The sequence below is a fragment of the Lepisma saccharinum genome, chromosome 13, assembly GCF_977018435.1.
Source record: "Lepisma saccharinum chromosome 13, izLepSacc3.1, whole genome shotgun sequence".
Lineage (NCBI taxonomy): Eukaryota > Metazoa > Arthropoda > Insecta > Zygentoma > Lepismatidae > Lepisma > Lepisma saccharinum.
In genome coordinates, this window is record NC_139241.1 from 46,248,081 (window position 1) to 46,266,105 (window position 18,025).

An 18,025-nucleotide genomic window follows, 5' to 3' on the forward strand; every position below is an offset into this window, starting at 1 on the left:
GGACACATGACCATCATATGGAGTTTGTATGGGTGTTGGAAACCATAGAAAATGCACTCCTTCAGTCTAACGATACTATGGCGCCAGACAGCCAAGATAAGCTGTTTTGTTGTATTTGTATTATTTCTTTACGTCGCTTTTCTGCCCCTTTATGCTCATCGTGACGATTGGGATGGCCCATTAGATTAAATTGATGAAACAACAATGATGCCCACGCTAGGTCTCGAACACGGGACCGTGAGTCTCTTTCCATCTCCCTCTCCTTATCTTATTCTAGTTTCATCTCTTTCTCATCCCTTACCCTCCCTCTCTCAGCCCTTTTTTGTTTTCCATTTCTCTTTTATTTCCCCCTTTTTGATCTTTCCGTTTGCCTCTTTCTGGTTTTCTCCTTTCCTTACTCCTTATCTCATTCTTTCTAATTATTTCCCCTCTCTTTACTTTTCTCTCTTTCTCATCCATTTTCCCTCTTCCCTTACTTTCTTATCTCATACCTTCATTTCGTTTTTCCTATTTCTATTGTCCAATCTCTATTCCTTTCCTCTTCCTTCAATTTTCTCAGTTCCCTCTCGCTTTCTCCTCTCTTCATTTTCTCTTTCTCATTCTTCATTTTTTCCTTTTCTCACCCGTTCCCATTCCCTTATCTTTATATTATCTCTGCTTCTCCTACATTCCATTCTTTTTCTTTCCTCTCTTTCTCATCTCTTTTCTCATGCTGTCCATTCTCTTTCTTTTCCTCTCTTTCTCATATCTCTTTTCTTTCTTTTCCCTATATTTTTTCTTTGCTTTATATTTCAATTTCTATATTTCTCTCCTTTCCAGCTTTCTCCTATGCCCTCTGTTTCCTTTGTTTCCTTCTCTCTCTGACTCTTCTCTTTTCCTTCATCTCTGTCTTTTTACGTCCTATTCTGAGCCCCATCATTCTTCCTACTTTCATTTCAAGAATACCTTTCCTTATTGAAAACAAAAGTAAGAATGGTACTACCCCATACCCTAACAGAAAACTTACAGCGTACGTCAAGAAAATAACACTAACAAAGATCCCCTATAAAATGGAAATTAAATCCACATTTAGAAATGAGTTAAGGGGGGGATAATTGAAACAAACCAAGATCGTGCAACACCTAACAAGTTTTAATTACTCACCGTCAAAGCCTTTCTCTTTTTTTTACATTTCCTCCCTTCCCAACCCGTTTCCTCCTTTCATTGATTTCCTTCATTGAGAGAAAAAAAAAGTGGGGTAGGAATTTTGCAGGAAATAAACTTTCGAAATTCCCAACTTTAAATAGGTCCCCCTTTCTGTGAAACGTACTAATCCGAATACTTTTATGTAATTATGAAATATCTTCGCCTTACCTTTAGGATACTGGGAGGATTTAGCAAATATTAATTAGGCCCTCGTTTGTGAAAATTCGTTTCACAGGCCATTCAAAGTCTTAATGAGAGAAATCGTATATTCTTCTGCCTGAGACCGGTATTGTAAGTCTGGCGAACTTCTGCGAACTGTAAGTCTTAGATGCGGAGCGAAATATGGGCGAGGAATTCAGCAGAATTTGTGGTGGTTAATGTGGAAATTGTGTAAAGGTTTTGCCCTCATTACTGACCAAAGTTACAAAGTTATGGAGCGCAGTGTCAGGAGAGTAGGGTGGATGCATGCTGATTCCATTTTGCACTGGCTGCTGGAAAGCAATTTGATCGATTGCGTTCGGGCTAATATCGTTTATTTTCGTGTCTCAAGGTGACGTACGACATTTGCGGGATCTAACAAATGAGCATCGGAGACATCCTATGTAACCAATCCTATAGGTGGGTTTCATGTGACGTCAGAATGCGCACGGCCAATTTTAATTTTCGTTTGCAAGGAAATATCTACCACGTAGCATTCATTTCATCTGCAATAACTGCACGTTTGTTTTAAATCACGAATGTGTGTGAAAGTATCTCCCACCCGTCCGCCTGAGTTCCGTAAGCCTACAAAAACAATCATTGCTGCTTGAAGCCACAATGCAAGAGTTCGTGACGTACATGAAACACACGTATTGGAAGTGCTTATACCAGAAGGTTTATCATGGTACAGCTCGCGCCAAGAAATGATCCGTCGTCTGCGGGACACTGTTGCCAAACTTACGATTCGTGCAAACATAACGACTAACCGTGCTGTTGCACGAGTCCTTCCAAAGGACAATCAAATAATATAAATGTGATACCCTAGCCCTTATAAGGCAAATTCTTTTCCTTTCACCCTCCAAACACCCTCCCCTCCCCTCCGCTGTGTATGTGGCAATCAAGTGTTCAAATTTCCCTCCCAAATGGAACGGTGAGCTCTGATTGGCAGAGAACAAAGCACGTGATACTCCAGCGCTCCTGTCAGTGGGTGGAATGTGTCACGTGATGTCTGTCAAGGCTTTCCAGCATATGGCAGACCGCCGAGTGGCGGGAGCCGCACCTTTCGAGGTATATAGTTTCCTCTGTTGGTAGCGCATCCCCAGGAGCTCGCAGTAAAATAACGTCCGTTTCGCAACTGAGATTGCCACCCGCTGCAAGGCACACAGGGCTTGTTTCTTCACGTCGCTATTGTCACTTCTTGTTTACTGCCATTGTTGTATAAGCAAGGGAAGGCGGAAAAGAGGTAAACACAAAATCTTGATAAATTAACTCAGTTATCCACATCCTGGAGGATCAATCACTCGGCCACCAAGGAATATAACATAAGGGGTGTGTGGGGTGAATCTTTCACAAGACGCCAAATGTCAACCTCTTCAACGTAGTACACCCTGGACGAGGTTCTGGAGCCTGGAACTGAAATCATTTTATAACCATTCATTCTTATCTTCGTAATTGACCCAAAGTGGCAAAAAAACGAAGCAAAATGTCATTTGGCTTCAATTTCTTATACACAGGAGGCTAATCGGAACTGAAGCTACAGTTTAAAGTGGGATTCAAACCACTATGTGCCTCCTCCGGGTATCGAACCCGGGACCCCTTGTTTACAAGGCGATGACGCAAACATTATGCCATCGGAGAGGCCCGAGATTCTATTTGGAATTAGTCTTCATTTAAAGAATGGTGTATCCTGTACAATGCTGCAACCCGTCGAGCAGGGTTGACGTGGATTGCATACATTCAAGGATAAGATGAATCCTCATTTTCCCTTATTGTTTGCGCAAACGCTTCTTCAGGATTAGTGCACGGTTTTCCACTTATCCTTTCTTCACCAGAAGCTTTGAAGATGCCTGTCACAGATACTGCCGCTGCCTTGCTAATGAATTAATCTTCCACACTTGTCTTTGGACTAAAACGTCATTTCCTGTAGCTAGAACTCAGTACTGAAAAGCCTTGATGTGTGTGTGGGAGAGAGAGAGAGAGACTCTCAATCAATTTAAGAGGAAAGCTCCGCAGATGAGATCACGAAGATCACTTCCCTTAGGGATGCTGAGCCGGAAAATGAACGCCTCCAAAATTTCCACCCTCCTTGTCATTTGGAACAACACACACACCCCCGAGAGGTTCTGAAACGACGCCAGATTTCCCCCCTTTCCCCCAAAATGGCTACGATAACGGCGATCGCCTACCCACAATACAACGCTGTTATAAGAGATGTATTCTGTAGATAAGGGGCTCCACTCATCTCCGGTTGAGCCAGACTTCTCCAAAATAGGAGAGTCAATAGCCAAGGCTTCCCTGAAACCATCTTCTCTCTCTCTCTTCGTCTGACAGTCTCTCCCACTTCGCTAATGAAGCCGACGATGAAAAGGGGAGTGTTGTAAGGGAGGCTCGAGGATATGCAGAAATCTAATTACGTTGTGTTGAACCCTTTTCTCCTATTTATTTTGAGGCAAGATAAGCCGACGGAGGCAACTCTTTACTCGTGCGTAGGAGCGTCGCGTAGGAGCGTCGCTACCAGGTGGGCTCAAGCCCAACGTGAAATAGTCTTATAAAGGAACAGAAATTTAGAAAGAAGTCAGGAAGAGAGAGAGGTGAAAGAACGAGAAAGACACTTGTAAAGAATGGAAGAGAATCAAAGCAATAATTAAAGAAAGGAAAAGGAGAGGAGGAAAAAAAATTGGGACAAGTTGAGAGGAAATAAAAATACATAGAAATAGCTACAGAGAAAGAAACAGACGAAGAAAAGAAAGAGAATGATAACAAGGAAAGGATAAAGAAATAAATAAAACAGGAAAAGCAAAAATGACTGAATGAATGAAATGGGAAATACACGGACAAGGAGAGAGAAGGGCAAAGAAATATAGAAGAGGTCGAGAGGAAAGAAAAATACAAAGATAAACAAATAGACGAAGAAATAAAAGGGGAGCACGAAAAAGAGAAGAACGTAAACAGAGCAAGGAAGACAGAAAATGAATAATGAATGATAAAGAAAATATACATGGAAATGGGGAGGGAACTAGGAAAAATGCAAAGAAATATAATTAGACTAAGAAACAAGGGAGAGAGGGAGAAAGAACAGAGTAATAGAAAGAAATAGAGAAATTATACTATTATGAGGATCAGTGATGATATGATGAAACCCTGGTGTCACCGGGCGCTGTGCTAACCACTCAGCCACGGAGGTCGGCAGAGGCATGGAGAGAAAACGAGAAAGATATATAGGAGGAGAGGGAAGCTGAAAGAGAAAGGAAAAGACAACACAGTGAAAAAGAGAATCGGAGGAGAAAAAGAGTGACACAGAGAAAATGACGAAGAAGATTAAGAAAAGAAGGTCTAATATCAGCAGCTATAAGCACTGAATCTGATCTCCCTAGATATTTCAGCCATTCTTGAGCCTATCCCAGGTGGCAGCACTAGTAGTGCATTTGAACGTAACACATATCATAATGAATTTGCAGCACTGCCGACCAAGGCACTGCATACTTTCATCTATTTTAGCATACAGCGAATGGACACAAGGCATCTAGGAGGTTCCCCCCTCCTTCCAGCTACATGGAGCACTAACGAGTTTAATAGTCAATTCGTTAGTGCTTCGTTAGTGCTCTCTATGTGGGAGACCAACGTGAACTTAGCTCTCACAACAGCGTTTTTTTAAATTTCTGTAGCTCTTAGAAAGCTCTAACGAAATAATTAGAGTAGTTTAGAGCACTAACGAACGACACTATCAGATTCGTCAGTGTTTTATGTATAGGGGAGTAACGTGGACTCCCCCCCAACAGTTTCTCTGTAATTATTATTACTCTAATGAAACACTAACGAATTGCACTATTAGATACGTTAATGCTCTATGTGGGGACAACGTAAACGTAGTATTCTTTTTAAATTTCTCTTGTTCCAATGAATCACTTACGAAATGGTTAACAGTAATTCAGAGCACTAACGAAGCACTAACCAATGACACTCTTAGATTCGTCGATGCTCTATGTGGGGGACTTGGGCCTCTAACAGTTATTTTTGTAATTACTCTTGCTCTAATGAAGCACTAACGAAATCTTCAACACTGGTTTAGAGCACTAAAGAATGGCAACACTATTAGATTCGACAGTACTCTATGGGGGAGGGCAACGTGGAACATTTTTTTTTTTATAAATTACTCTTGCTCCAATGAAACACTAACGAAGTGGTTAACAGTAGTTTAGAGTACTAATGAATGAGACTATTCATTTACCAAGGCACTGCTACGTTCCATCTTACAGCGATTTAGCATGGGCATCTTTACCAAAGTTTCCCCCTCCCCCACTGGAATCCCGCCTCTGAGACTCAGGCCGGTCAGCCCGCGAAGCGGCATCTTTCGCGAACAGAAGACAAGAATTCATTGCAGAAACATAATCTCCGATGCAGACGATGTTGATGTGGTTATCGGGACAGGAAACTGCCGTCTGATTAGGCACGTAATTACGTTTACAAGTTCCCATAGCGGCAGGCGATTAACTCCCAACATAAAACGTGCCATTTCGGCACAAACTTAATAGGATAAAGAACACACTTGAGGCATTGCAACAGCTCCAAGATACAATCAAAGGAAGTGCAATACGGGTGTTCAGTCATTCTCCCCACCGTCTCCTTTTAACCCCCACCTAACGGAGCGGTTAGTACCGCAAGTCGTTACCGATCTTTTATTGGCGCCACCGTCGACGTTAACGACCGGCCTGAAAACAAAACACTGCCGACTTCAGTGCGTCTTAAATTAGAATGAAGTTGCTGCGGGTAAAAGATAGAAAAGCAGTTTTCTTCAGAGGTAAAAGGAGTGTTTGTGTCTTCATCCCTTCCCCTCATTACCTTGAGAGACTTCTAAGCGGTGGATTCAATTACGTAAATCGACGTATATATTATGCTCGCTAAGTTACGCGGAATGCAGCCCAAACGCATTCAAACGACAGTAACGACCTCTTCTAGCGGGGAGATTACTGTAACTAAAGAACGCTTTTATTTTGTCCGTAATCCAGACGGGGAATTCCCTTTAAGACGGATTGCAGTTTGCTGACAGAGAAAGAAATGATTTATTTTTCATTCAATAGATGGCATCAGAAGTTACACATAAAAAAAAAACTATCTGTTGTGCGACCTATTTTGTCAAAACTACTCTTTATACACGTAAATACAATTTAATATTATTTTAGAGTAATTATAAACACATTCTTCTTATTGTAGTAATCAGTTATGAGAAATAATATATTAGTTTCTGTATTCCATGATGTTATGTAAGTTAGTTCTTAAAGTATGAATACTTAAGTAATCCATTTTGTGTTTACGGTTCTTTTGAAAGGACAGCCATTTTTTTTCGGTCTTTGTTTCAACCTTTTTATGTGTGGGAAAGGAGAGAGGGTAAAGTGTTTATAGCCATTATAGCTACTCCCTCCACCCTTTTATTATACGTGTATGATAAAGAAAGCGTCCGTCTCAATCACCTTTAACGGGTGCTTATATTTTCCAAGGCTGTTTTAATATTTCTTCCATTTTGGACTCAGTGGATCACGATCGAGTTGACAACTAGAGTTGTGTCATTGATAATAATGCATCAAATAAGCTAAACATTTTTAGAAACTGAAATATTTCATGTCAATTCTAGGTTACATTCGAATTGATTAGATGAAGAAACTTCAGAATTTTATTTTATTTTTATTTTGATTTCTTAAAAGCTTTATGTCCTACCTAGTAGAAATCATTTATTGACAACCAGAGACCATTCCATTTTTATAGGTAACAGAAAATACATTCCTTTAGTTTTTTGTTTTGTTTTTAGAAAAAGAAGTTGCACATATTCTCCACAAATTTATTATAGTGATAATACTTATACCATAAGCTACCTCTATGATGGATATAGTCACCACCACTATTTGAGTGGTGGGCCTCCCCGTTGGCACCGTGGTAGCGTCGTCGCCTTGTAATCAAGGGGTCCCGGGCTTACCCGGTGGGGGCACACAGTGGTTCGGATCCCACTTTAAACTGTAGGTCCAGTCCCAATTAGCCTTACTGTGCGTAAAGTGGACTTAAAACGCCAAATCAATCAATCAAACAAAACTATTTGAGTGGTTGCTAACTTTTCACTAACTATATATAATGGCCTACTGAAAGGTACTTCCAGAATTCGGAGGACGCTCCGGAACAATACGAACCCAGAAGAGACTAAAGCGCCTCTAGTGGCAGGTACAGTAATTGCATCATTCCGCGAACTACTTGTTCATCCCTCGACATTAACTACTGAATCATTCCGCCAAGAGAGAAGCGAGACAAGAAGTAGAGCACCCAACAGAATGACAAGAAAATTTTCGGTGGTTATAAATTGAAGAAGGCGCCAGAAGATAGCATTTGATATCATAATGTGGTGCACTGCCTCAGATTAGATCTTCAAATCGAGACACAAAGTGTTTATGATCCCTGTGTAATGAGTCTCTTAAAGTTGGCTGTAATTGACCGTCGGGCCGTTCCTTTCATGTTCCTGGCGGAAGGAACGGAACAGAAATACATACAAAGAAGGCTCAATGATGATCGAACAAGCAGGAAGAGAGAGACTGCCTGGGAACAGGAAGAAAAGAGAGAAAAAACGGAACACCACTTTTCTAGCTGGGAACAAATTGAGTGGGAAAGGAGCACGTGGTTTTCATTAACTACGGACCCGGGCTCTAATCTTCTCTCCAAATAAACTAGCAGGGAATACACCACAGTTTGGTCTCCGTGGGATGTGAGAGTTTTTGGGGAGGAGAAGGATTGACGTGATCTCTCCACCTCTCTTCTCCCTCCCTTCTTTCCGGGCTTCCTTTTCGCTTTAAGGTTACTCTTTTTTCCCTTCTCTGCTCCTAAATCCCCTGTCATTTGTCTGACTTTGGACGCATCGTTTGAGGCGCCATCTAACGTTTGAGAATACACCACGTGTACCACACGAGGTCTTTATCTAACCTACTTAACAGGGAAGAGAAAATATGCTATTTTCCAAGGCCTTTGTTTCGATTCCCACGCGTGTGAAATGATTACATAAGACACTGCTCCACTGGATGTCTCGCTATCCACACTTCAACCTAAAAGAGGGCACTTCTGGTTGCAACCCACTGTGCTGAAAACTGCATTGGCCAATTTGTCGTTTTCGTACTTGAACATTTGACAAAAGAATGGGGCTGGGTGCTTCCAAACCTCTCAACTGTTGGAGAAGTGTTAAGTAGCAGGATTCTGATGAGTAAGGTCCGGATTTTCATGTAGCTTAACTTTGCGAAATATGTAGACAAAGCCGTAATGTACATGTAAAAAAATATATAGATCTATTAAAGTAAGGAAATATTTTTCTTAGTCTTCGATCATTTTCTTCATTCATGTGGTATTATTTTCAGGTTCGAGTGTGACTTATTTTGGAAATTCCTTTCCGGTCGTCACCATTCCCGAAGTTCGAAATCAGCGGAATATGACAGTGAAGTACAAAATAAACACAGAGCCTTGATTGCTGATTATTAAACAGATTAATAACATATTTCATGCACTTTCAGAGTATGGCTCTACTACTGGTTTGGAAAAAAATTGTGTTGAGAAAGTTAGAAATACGTACTTAGGTAGTGTGATTGTGAAAAAAAACCTAAATAATACTCTAGTTTCCGACTTAAAAGTGTCTCCCTAGTGCTGCATAACGCAGGATCTCTATTAGTGAATGATTCAAATAATTGTATTGGCAATCGTAGATATCCTTAGAGATTCAGTAAGTCTTATACATGGTTGTTATGGCTGATATCTACCGAGATGACGACTAGTGGAGTCTCCAAAATGATCATAAAAATGCAATGTCGTTTAGGAGGATGACAGAAATTGTACTTGCAAGAACAACATTTGTAGTATCGACTGTATCTTGTTATCTTTTAAATTATATCAGTAGTGTGTACAATAATGAACACATTGATAGGTCAATGTACAAGAACGCCAACAACGTGGTATTTGACTCCTTAATTTACGTACGAATTTTCATCTTTGAAACTGTTTTATTTGCCTAGATATTAACAGTGGATGCGAGATCAGTAGCCCGCCTGTTTGTCCAACCTTGTAGTATGTTGTTAACAGGCTTGCTAGCATTTGATTGCCTAACTGTTGTGTTTCCTCAAATATTAATAGTAGGCACACGGTGAGACCGAGACTGCAGTATAGGTGTAGAAACCATAGGTGCATTTTCATCGGAATTGAGGTTTTAGGCTTGAAGTCCTTGTTACTTGCTTCTTACTCATCCGGGTCATTTTGGTAATACCTCGCTCACTGATGTTGAATCACACAGTGTCGTCTGACTTCTCTAATACTGTATACAATACATTAGAAAAAACTATATTGGTCAACGGGTTTTGGGAGGTATCAAATCTGTAAATATATCTGTATACCGGGTGAGGCACCTAAAAGTACCACCTGAAATAGCGAAGAAACCAGAAACAGTAGCGATGTGAGGTTTGCGGGAAACAATAATATCAAATGGGGCTCGTAAATCGGAGGTATGGGGTGGGTCGAAAAATATCGACAAATGGGGCATCTGGAGCAAAGTCATATTTTTTTTAATGGAACGATATACAATAACATGCATAATATAAAAGAGCACACGTAGAGAAACACAACGCCGTTGGTCTCAAGCATCTACTGCACATAGGAACGAACATATGGCCATGTGAAAATATGTAAACAAACTAATAAGTGGCCCACTTGACCGTCAGTACCACGGCATGTAAGACTTCTCAGGTGCCTGACAGAACTGCCTTTATGCAGAGCAAGTTTTGATAGCAGGTCCACGAGATCGTGTTAGTTCATAGCAAGCAGTCGTAGTGGTAAGAGCGAAGATTATGGTGTTCACAAACATAGAAAAAGCGGACATGATCCTGATTTATGGGGAATGCCGAAAGAATGCCTCAGAAGCCTACCGTGTGTACGCAGAGAGATATCCGGGCAGACGACAGCCATCTCGACGTCTGTTTGGTAAGTTATTTATTAAATTATGAGACACCGGAAGTGTAACACCACGAGCACGTGTGCGGAACAAGCCAACTACAGGTGAGGCAGGTGCAACAAATATTCTCGCCGCTGTTGCTGTGAATCCGCACGTTAGCTCCCGTGAAATTGCCAGGGATGCTGGGATGAGTCAGCGAAGTGTATTGCGCATTCTGCACACACACAAGTTTCACCCATATCATATCTCCCTCCATCAGGAACTTCACAGGAATGATTTTGTGGACCGTGTTCGGTTTTGCACATGGTTGTTACGACACGACACACCCGATTTGTCACGTATCCTCTTCACTGACGAGGCAACTTTTACCAATCATGGAAATGTCAACCTAAGGAACATGCACTATTGGTCGGTGACAAATCCACATTGGCTTCGCCAAGTAGAACGCCAGCGCCCATGGAGTGTGAACGTGTGGTGTGGTATAGTGGGTGAACATCTCATTGGCCCTTTTTTTATACAAGGGACACTGAATGCTGACCGATACATACAGTTTTTACAACATGAACTGCCTGTACTATTGGAGGACATATCACTTCAGACAAAGAGGGACATGTGGTACCAACATGACGGGTGCCCAGTTAACAGTGCAAGACGTGCTACAGCATGTGTGGAAAATACATTTCCATATCGTTGGATTGGACGTGGAGGGCCTGTCAAATGGCCGGCTCGTTCCCCAGATTTGACACCGTTAGACTTTTTCCTGTGGGGAAAGCTGAAGGACATTGTCTACCGGGATGTGCCAACAACTCCATAGGATATGCAACACCGCATTACTGCGACCTGTAGGGACATTCCCTACGAGATGCTACATTCTGTGCAACGATCTTTGCGTGGGCGCCTCGTTGCCTGTATCGCAGCTGACGGCCACCACTTTGAACACACACTTTGACAGGTTTTCGCTTCTTACGCAGTGGTTCTTCGACATACTGTCATGGTCATTTTCATTATGCTGTAACACTGTCAAATACATGGTGCTGACGATGTCTACTGTATTTTTTCTTCCTTTAACACGTTCTGTCTTCATCTTGTCCAATGGCTTCCGACATCTCATACTTGTACATGCCGTGGTACTGACGGTCAAGTGGGCCACTTGTTAGTTTTCACATGGCCATATCTTCGTTCCTATGTGCAGTAGATGCATGAGACCAACGGCGTTGTGTTTCTCTACGTGTGCTCTTTTATATTATGCATGTTATTGTATATCGTTCCATTTTAAAAAAAATATGACTTTGCTCCAGATGCCCCATTTGTCGATATTTTTCGACCCACCCCATACCTCCGATTTACGAGCCCCATTTGATATTATTGTTTCCTGCAAACATCACATCGCTACTGTTTCTGGTTTCTTCGCTATTTCAGGTGGTACTTTTAGGTGCCTCACGCGGTGTACTGTATGTGTCACATTTATATGTCAAGGACGTTTTCAGACAGGACCCACTTCTCTCTAGCAGAACCGATAAATTGTCACGTGGTAGCAGCGAATAAGATGAAGGCTTCTATAGAGTTATAACACCTTTCACTGTTGAAGACAAAGGATTTAGTTATAATCATTCTTCAATAATGATAACAAAGATCGTCAGCATATCCATGGAACCAAATGGGAGGAAAGGAAGAGAAGTGTGCAGGAGTTCACTGAATATTTTATTACTATATAGTGAAATTCAGAGCCATGATTTTCTCTTATCTGCATTGAGGTCTTAAGATAGTACAGGGTGAGTCGAAAGTCCGTGATCACCCCTTATAAAATGAAAGGGAGTGTAGACTGCAGCAATTGGTCATGGTAGTAATAAGTTAGGCCTAGGAGGAAACTTTTTGGTGCATGTCATGACAACGTCCGCCATCTTGGTGACCGCCATCTTGGATCCAACCTCATTTCTTTAAATGGGAAGCGGGGCATGTGGGGTATGGTTTTGGGCTAGAATTTCACCAGGAATTCAGTAGTGAAGTCAGATTTATGAAAACTTTAATGATAAGGAAGTTATGGGCATATGAAAGTGATAATTACGTATCATTTGCAGGTGCTAAATTGCAATTAATTAGCAGTTTTGACCAAAAGTGTATAAAATTAGATAGAGGGGAAATTGAGACAAGCGGTAAGCGCTACAAGTAAAGACATGATTTTATAAAGGCGAGTTAAAGGTAACTAGTATGCAAAAGTTTCCAAACAATACCGTGTGTCAACCAAGTGGCGCTACGTGCACTGCACTTTTTCTAATTAGAGTCACAACATGTATATGTTCTGTGTTAAAGCAATCGTGTTCATTTTTGACTAATTTCCTTGATTTTCTGGTGGGTACACTGCTTTAACTGAGATTTATGCAATAGTGGTTATCAAACGCCACTGACACAACCTTGTCTATACTATATTCCGGGAATCTCTAGAGCAAGCGAACGAAAACAAGTATCTGCTCAAGTAGTGACGCTAGAAGGCTCGACCAGTGAACACGTGCGGATGGAACGGGATTGCGTGGAGGTGGAGAAAGCGACTGCAGCTACCGGCATTTGCAGCAGCGTGTACTGCTATGCTCCACCCATTCGCTCTCTCCCCTTCTCTACAATCATGCGCGGCCTTGCTCCAGAGATTACCGGAATAGAGTATAGTTACTTATTTTTTATCCTCAGTTTCACAAAATGTTTCAAGTCCAAAATAATGTTATAAACGAGTTATTAATTGTTAACTAGGAAAGTAATTGCATATTATGACATTTTAATATTATAAATTTGTTGCCGACCTCTGTGGCGTAGTGGTTAGCATAGCGCGCTACGAAGTTTCGGGTTCGAATCCAGACACAGGAATGGATGTTCTTTGTCAAAGTCCCTTTATCAATTTCATCATATTATCATTCATCCTCCTTCACGCTGAGCCAAAAGTCGCAGAAAAATTGGTGCATAGATTAACCTTACTACCAATGAAGAAAGACAAATAAACTGTTTAATCTTATGAGGAAATCTAATACAGTGAAACATTGATAACTCGAACTTGAGGGGGAAAAGAAAGAATCGAGATATCAAGGATTTCAACTTACCAAGGTTCTAGTATTTGAGGGTCAAAATCGTCGACTTCGAGTTATCGAGGTCTAAAGTTTACTGACCCTTTTGAACGATTGTTGATCACCTAATTGTACGTACGCACCCTACACTTCGAGGCCTCCCCGATGGCGCAGTGGTACTTCGTCGCCTTGTAATCAAGGGGTCCCGGGTTCGTTACCCGGTGGAGGCACATAGCGGTTCAAGGTTTTATTCGAGATTTTGAGGTAAAATTAGTATTGTGTTATGGACAATTCACGGGGATTACAAAAAAATCGACTTATTAAGGAATGGGAATTCTAGATGTTGAAGTTCGAGTTATCAAGGTTACACTGTAATGTAATGTCAAACTGATCAATTAACGAGCAGACTGCCCCAAAATCATTAGTCACGCTACTGTTTACATCAGTTCGTAATCTTTGATATACGTGAAGTTCTACTTCCATTCCCTAACGATAATTGTCTCTTTGCAGCCCTCGTCAGTCAGCCATCTCGCCGGCCAGACCCTGAGACCCACCCTACCGGCCGGAGCTGGCTCATTGCCGCCGCTGTGCACCATGGGAAACGGAAGTCTGAGTGACGTCGAGCGTCGGGCAGCGAATGGCGAGGTTCCATCGGTCAGCAATGGATTCTCGACACCAGATGGTTTGTCCTTCGAAGCCAAGTGAAGGTTACTATATTTGGCGACGTATGAACTGACTCGCCAAGCCACAAAAAGACGTTGGAATGTGTAAGGACATTAACGAAGAAAATAAAATATTTCGTGTGACCTGAGGTAGAAGAAGATGAAGTGATATACATATATATAAAATTATATCTTATACAGATGTAAATAGATCTTTAGGAACATGTTGTCTAGTCATTAATTGTGAATATTCAAGTTCGTTAATATGATTTTTTGTAAATCGTATTGTGATTATCAGAATTTTAAAAACGGGCGTTGTGTTGATAGTGAAGCGATCTTTTGTCGTTTCGCCTTTCTTTGTTACTAAATAAATTCGCCAAAGAACTTTGTACAGTAGAAGCAATAGGAGAGCAAGTATCGTGTCCCTATCCACTGAAAATAAGACCCTATTACATAAATTATAAATATGTTGATGTTATGTACAAAGTATAATAAAAGAATTTGGCATAATGTTTGTATTATATAAACTACTTTGCAGTTGCGTTTGTGCATAAATGGTTTTGCAAATTGTGAAGAAGAAAGTTCATCTGATGCTTGGTGGCATGTTTTGATTGATTGAATTATTTTTCGTCGCTTTTCTGCAACTTTTGGTTGCAGCGATGAGGATGAATGAAGATAACATGAAATTGATGAAACGACAATCCCACAGAGCCTCGCTAATCTGCGGCATGAAGTCCAGGGTGTACTATACTCCGTCCCAGCTAACTGTGGAGCAGGCAGACGAGAACAAGTCTGTGCGCAAGTAGTGACGCGAGACGGCTCCACCAATGAACACGCGAGAGGAACAGAATTGCGTGGAGTGGGGGAAAGCGACTGAAGTTATCAGCCTTTCCGTCAGTGTCTTCTGCTTCGCTCTGACCAATAGATTACCCTCGCTTCTCTGACGCTATGTGCGGATTTGCTCCACATTTAGCTGGGACAAAGTATACGTGGAAGTAATGTTAACATTTAAGTGCTTATTGGAAAGTCACCCCTTACATCTCGCTGGCGCCGTCACTATCAGTTTTTGTTTAAGTACTCTTTATGCGCATATTGGCTAATCGGGACTGGACCTACAGATTAATGTGGGATCCGAACCACTGTGCTATGTGTCTTCACCAGGTGATTGGATGCTTCTCATAAAAGGACAATAAGGTATAGTCTACGCCCACCCTTATCAACACAAGCACATTTTATGGATTGAACAGTTGAAATATGTGAAACTTTATGTGAACAAGGGTGTACAGTACATATAATTCAAAAAGTTTAATCACTGTGCGAATTATGGTTTTTGCTTAAGGCCGCGCATAACGGTAGAGAAGGAAAGGAAGCGAGTGGGTGGAGCGAATCAGTACGCGCTGCTTCAAAACGACTGGTAGCCGCAGCCGCGTTTACCCCATGCACTCACTTCCCCTCTCAAGAATTCATTGAACCCTCTCGTATCAGTACTTGCGCAGGTAACTTGTTTTCGTTCGCTTGCTCCGCAAACTCCTCGGACAGAGCGGTGTAAATGGAATGTATGACGTCATGCTAGCTATGACGTCATAGGTAGCCCTCGGATATTTAGGTTCTAAAAAGTGTGCTTTAAGGTTCCTAAAATAGATTCTAAAAGTCCTAAAACTCTTAAGTTAGGTTCTAAAAATCCTGAAGTAGGTTAAAAAAATTTAAATATTTCGAAATTCCTGAAAAATTACTGATTAGGTATAGTCGCCGGCAATGAAAATGGGACACCTATATCCTGAAATACACGCTATCTTGCATATCTTGCGATGGCAGAACTTACCATTGGAAATTTGCTAATAAAATCCACTCTTCGCCGTATAGTTAGGCAGCAATCGTTTTTCATGTTATCCACAGCCAAACTCCGCAATTTTGTCTGTGAGGATCATCTTGTGATGAAAATAATCTTTCAACGAAAACATAGTGAGTGGTGCAAACGTCAATGCTGAAATGTTAGTTTGCAAGGCGTGAATGCCACAAAGCACCAAAGTGACGAGAAAGTGAGCAAGACAACACAGATCAGACCACTTTGGATTGTATACAGGTAACAGTGGCACCAGACATTTTGATTTGTTTAGAGCTCTGAAAAATATCCATGGACTTGGAGGAAAGGGAAATCGACAGAGAGTACATTTCGAACCCGTTCGTCATTGAATTTCTTCGTGACCATATACAATAAATGCCTCTGCGTGACACAAAAATTATGTAAAACCTTTAAAAATATATAAAACCATAAAAAAAGACTTGATTCAGGCGCATAAACCTAAAATAAGTTCTAAAAAACAAAATAGTCTTTTATTTAGGCACTATCAAACATCACCAGTTGTTGCGTTTTTTAACAAAACGCTGACATAACTTATTATTTCTTACACACCTGTAATGGAAAAAAATAGGTTAAAAACGTAAAATCTGAGGTCTAGTCATAGGAAGGAAGAAACGATTTGAAGAAGAGTGAATACAAGAATAGGAGAAAAGTTACAAAAAGCGACAGGAGGGAAAGATAGATACACAGAGAGAGAGAGGGGAAGAACGAGAAAGAAATAGAGAGAGAAGGGGATTGCAAGATGAATAAAGTAGAGAGAGAGAAGTGGGAGATAAATATAGTACGCAGATTGCTTGATTGATTTTTTTTATTAGCGAATATTAAATTAATTCCAATAAATACTGGAATGAATTGTTTGAGTATCTAGGAAATTTAATTCCATTCCTGTAGTCCAAGTTGATTTTCTACTATTTTCGGCTAATCGCAAGGATGATGATGAGTGAGATGATGAAACCAATAAAGGGACCCTCACAAAGAACAAGCCCGCCCATTTAACGGGAAGGACACTAGTCACGTGCCCCTCCCCAAAGCGATGAGCAAGTATTATAAAAGTTAGTGAGAGCAGTATACTCTAACGAACAGAAATTGTTACAGCAATCCTCTTACAGCTAGTAAAAGAAAAAAACACACGGTAAATTTCTCGTATCGGACAAAAGGATTTCTTCAAATTTACAGGAGAAAATACTTACCGAATGCAGTTTCTTTATAGTTGTGGAAGTTAGGGGGAAATGTTTTCTCGCATCGTTCATTGAATTTTGGCGGTAAATCATCTATTTTTCGATATAAATGTGTGACCGATGCACGAAAGCTCTTGCATCCATTTACTTCCAGGTGGATGTAGCCTGTGTGTGAAGACGTAATCCCGGTCAATCCCGGTCAGTGCTTCCAAACACATGTTTTTGTAACTGAAGAAGGTACGTTTCCGCAAATGGTTCGTGGGGCTAGGTGTCAATGGTTCGTGGGGCTAGGTGTCAATGGTTCATGGGGCTAGGTGTCAATGGTTCGTGGGGCTATGTGTCAATGGTTCGTGGGGCTATGTATCAATGGTTCGTGGGGCTATGCGAGAATGGTGTGTGGGGCTACGCATATTTTTTTCGAAACCAATTTTTAACTATTGGAACCTATACGTAACCCTACCTAACCTAATCTTACCGGAAATGGTTCGTGGGGCTATGCGTCAATGGTTTGTGGGGCTACGTAGGTATTTTTGGGTGCAGTGGGGTAGAAACACTGCATGCCGAGTACGATAGTGAAACTGTGACTGCCATTTTGCGTGTTCCCGAAGGCAAAAAGAAACGAAGAAAAAACTTACTCGATATGTCGCAAATAGAGCTTATTTCCGTGAAATAAGCGATTTGATTTGATTTGATTTATTTTACTTCGCTTCTTGTGCCACTTTTGGCTAATTTGCGAAGATGGGGATGAGTGATGATATAATGAAATTGATGAATAGACATCATAAACGTCCATGCCCAAGCCAGGATTCGAACCCGGGACCCCTGGCGTCGAAGCACAATTTGCTAACCACTCCGCCACGGGGGCCGGCGTGAAATAAGCGAAATGCCACCTTCAGGAATGTTTCTCAATGCAGAATACGTAAGTACAAATA

The 18,025-nt window shown here is 41.2% G+C and overlaps 1 protein-coding gene across 1 annotated transcript in view; it reads left to right on the plus strand.

Annotated features, from left to right (window-relative positions):
* LOC145996936 (LIM domain only protein 3-like) overlaps window positions 1-14,558 on the plus strand; it is a 286,534-nt gene extending 271,976 nt beyond the window's left edge. The window contains exon 6 of the mRNA XM_083133519.1: window positions 13,903-14,558. Coding sequence (XP_082989645.1) covers window positions 13,903-14,097 — 195 coding nt within the window. The 3' untranslated portion in view covers window positions 14,098-14,558. The remainder of the gene's footprint in view (window positions 1-13,902) is intronic.
* The last annotated feature ends 3,467 nt before the right edge of the window (window positions 14,559-18,025 follow it).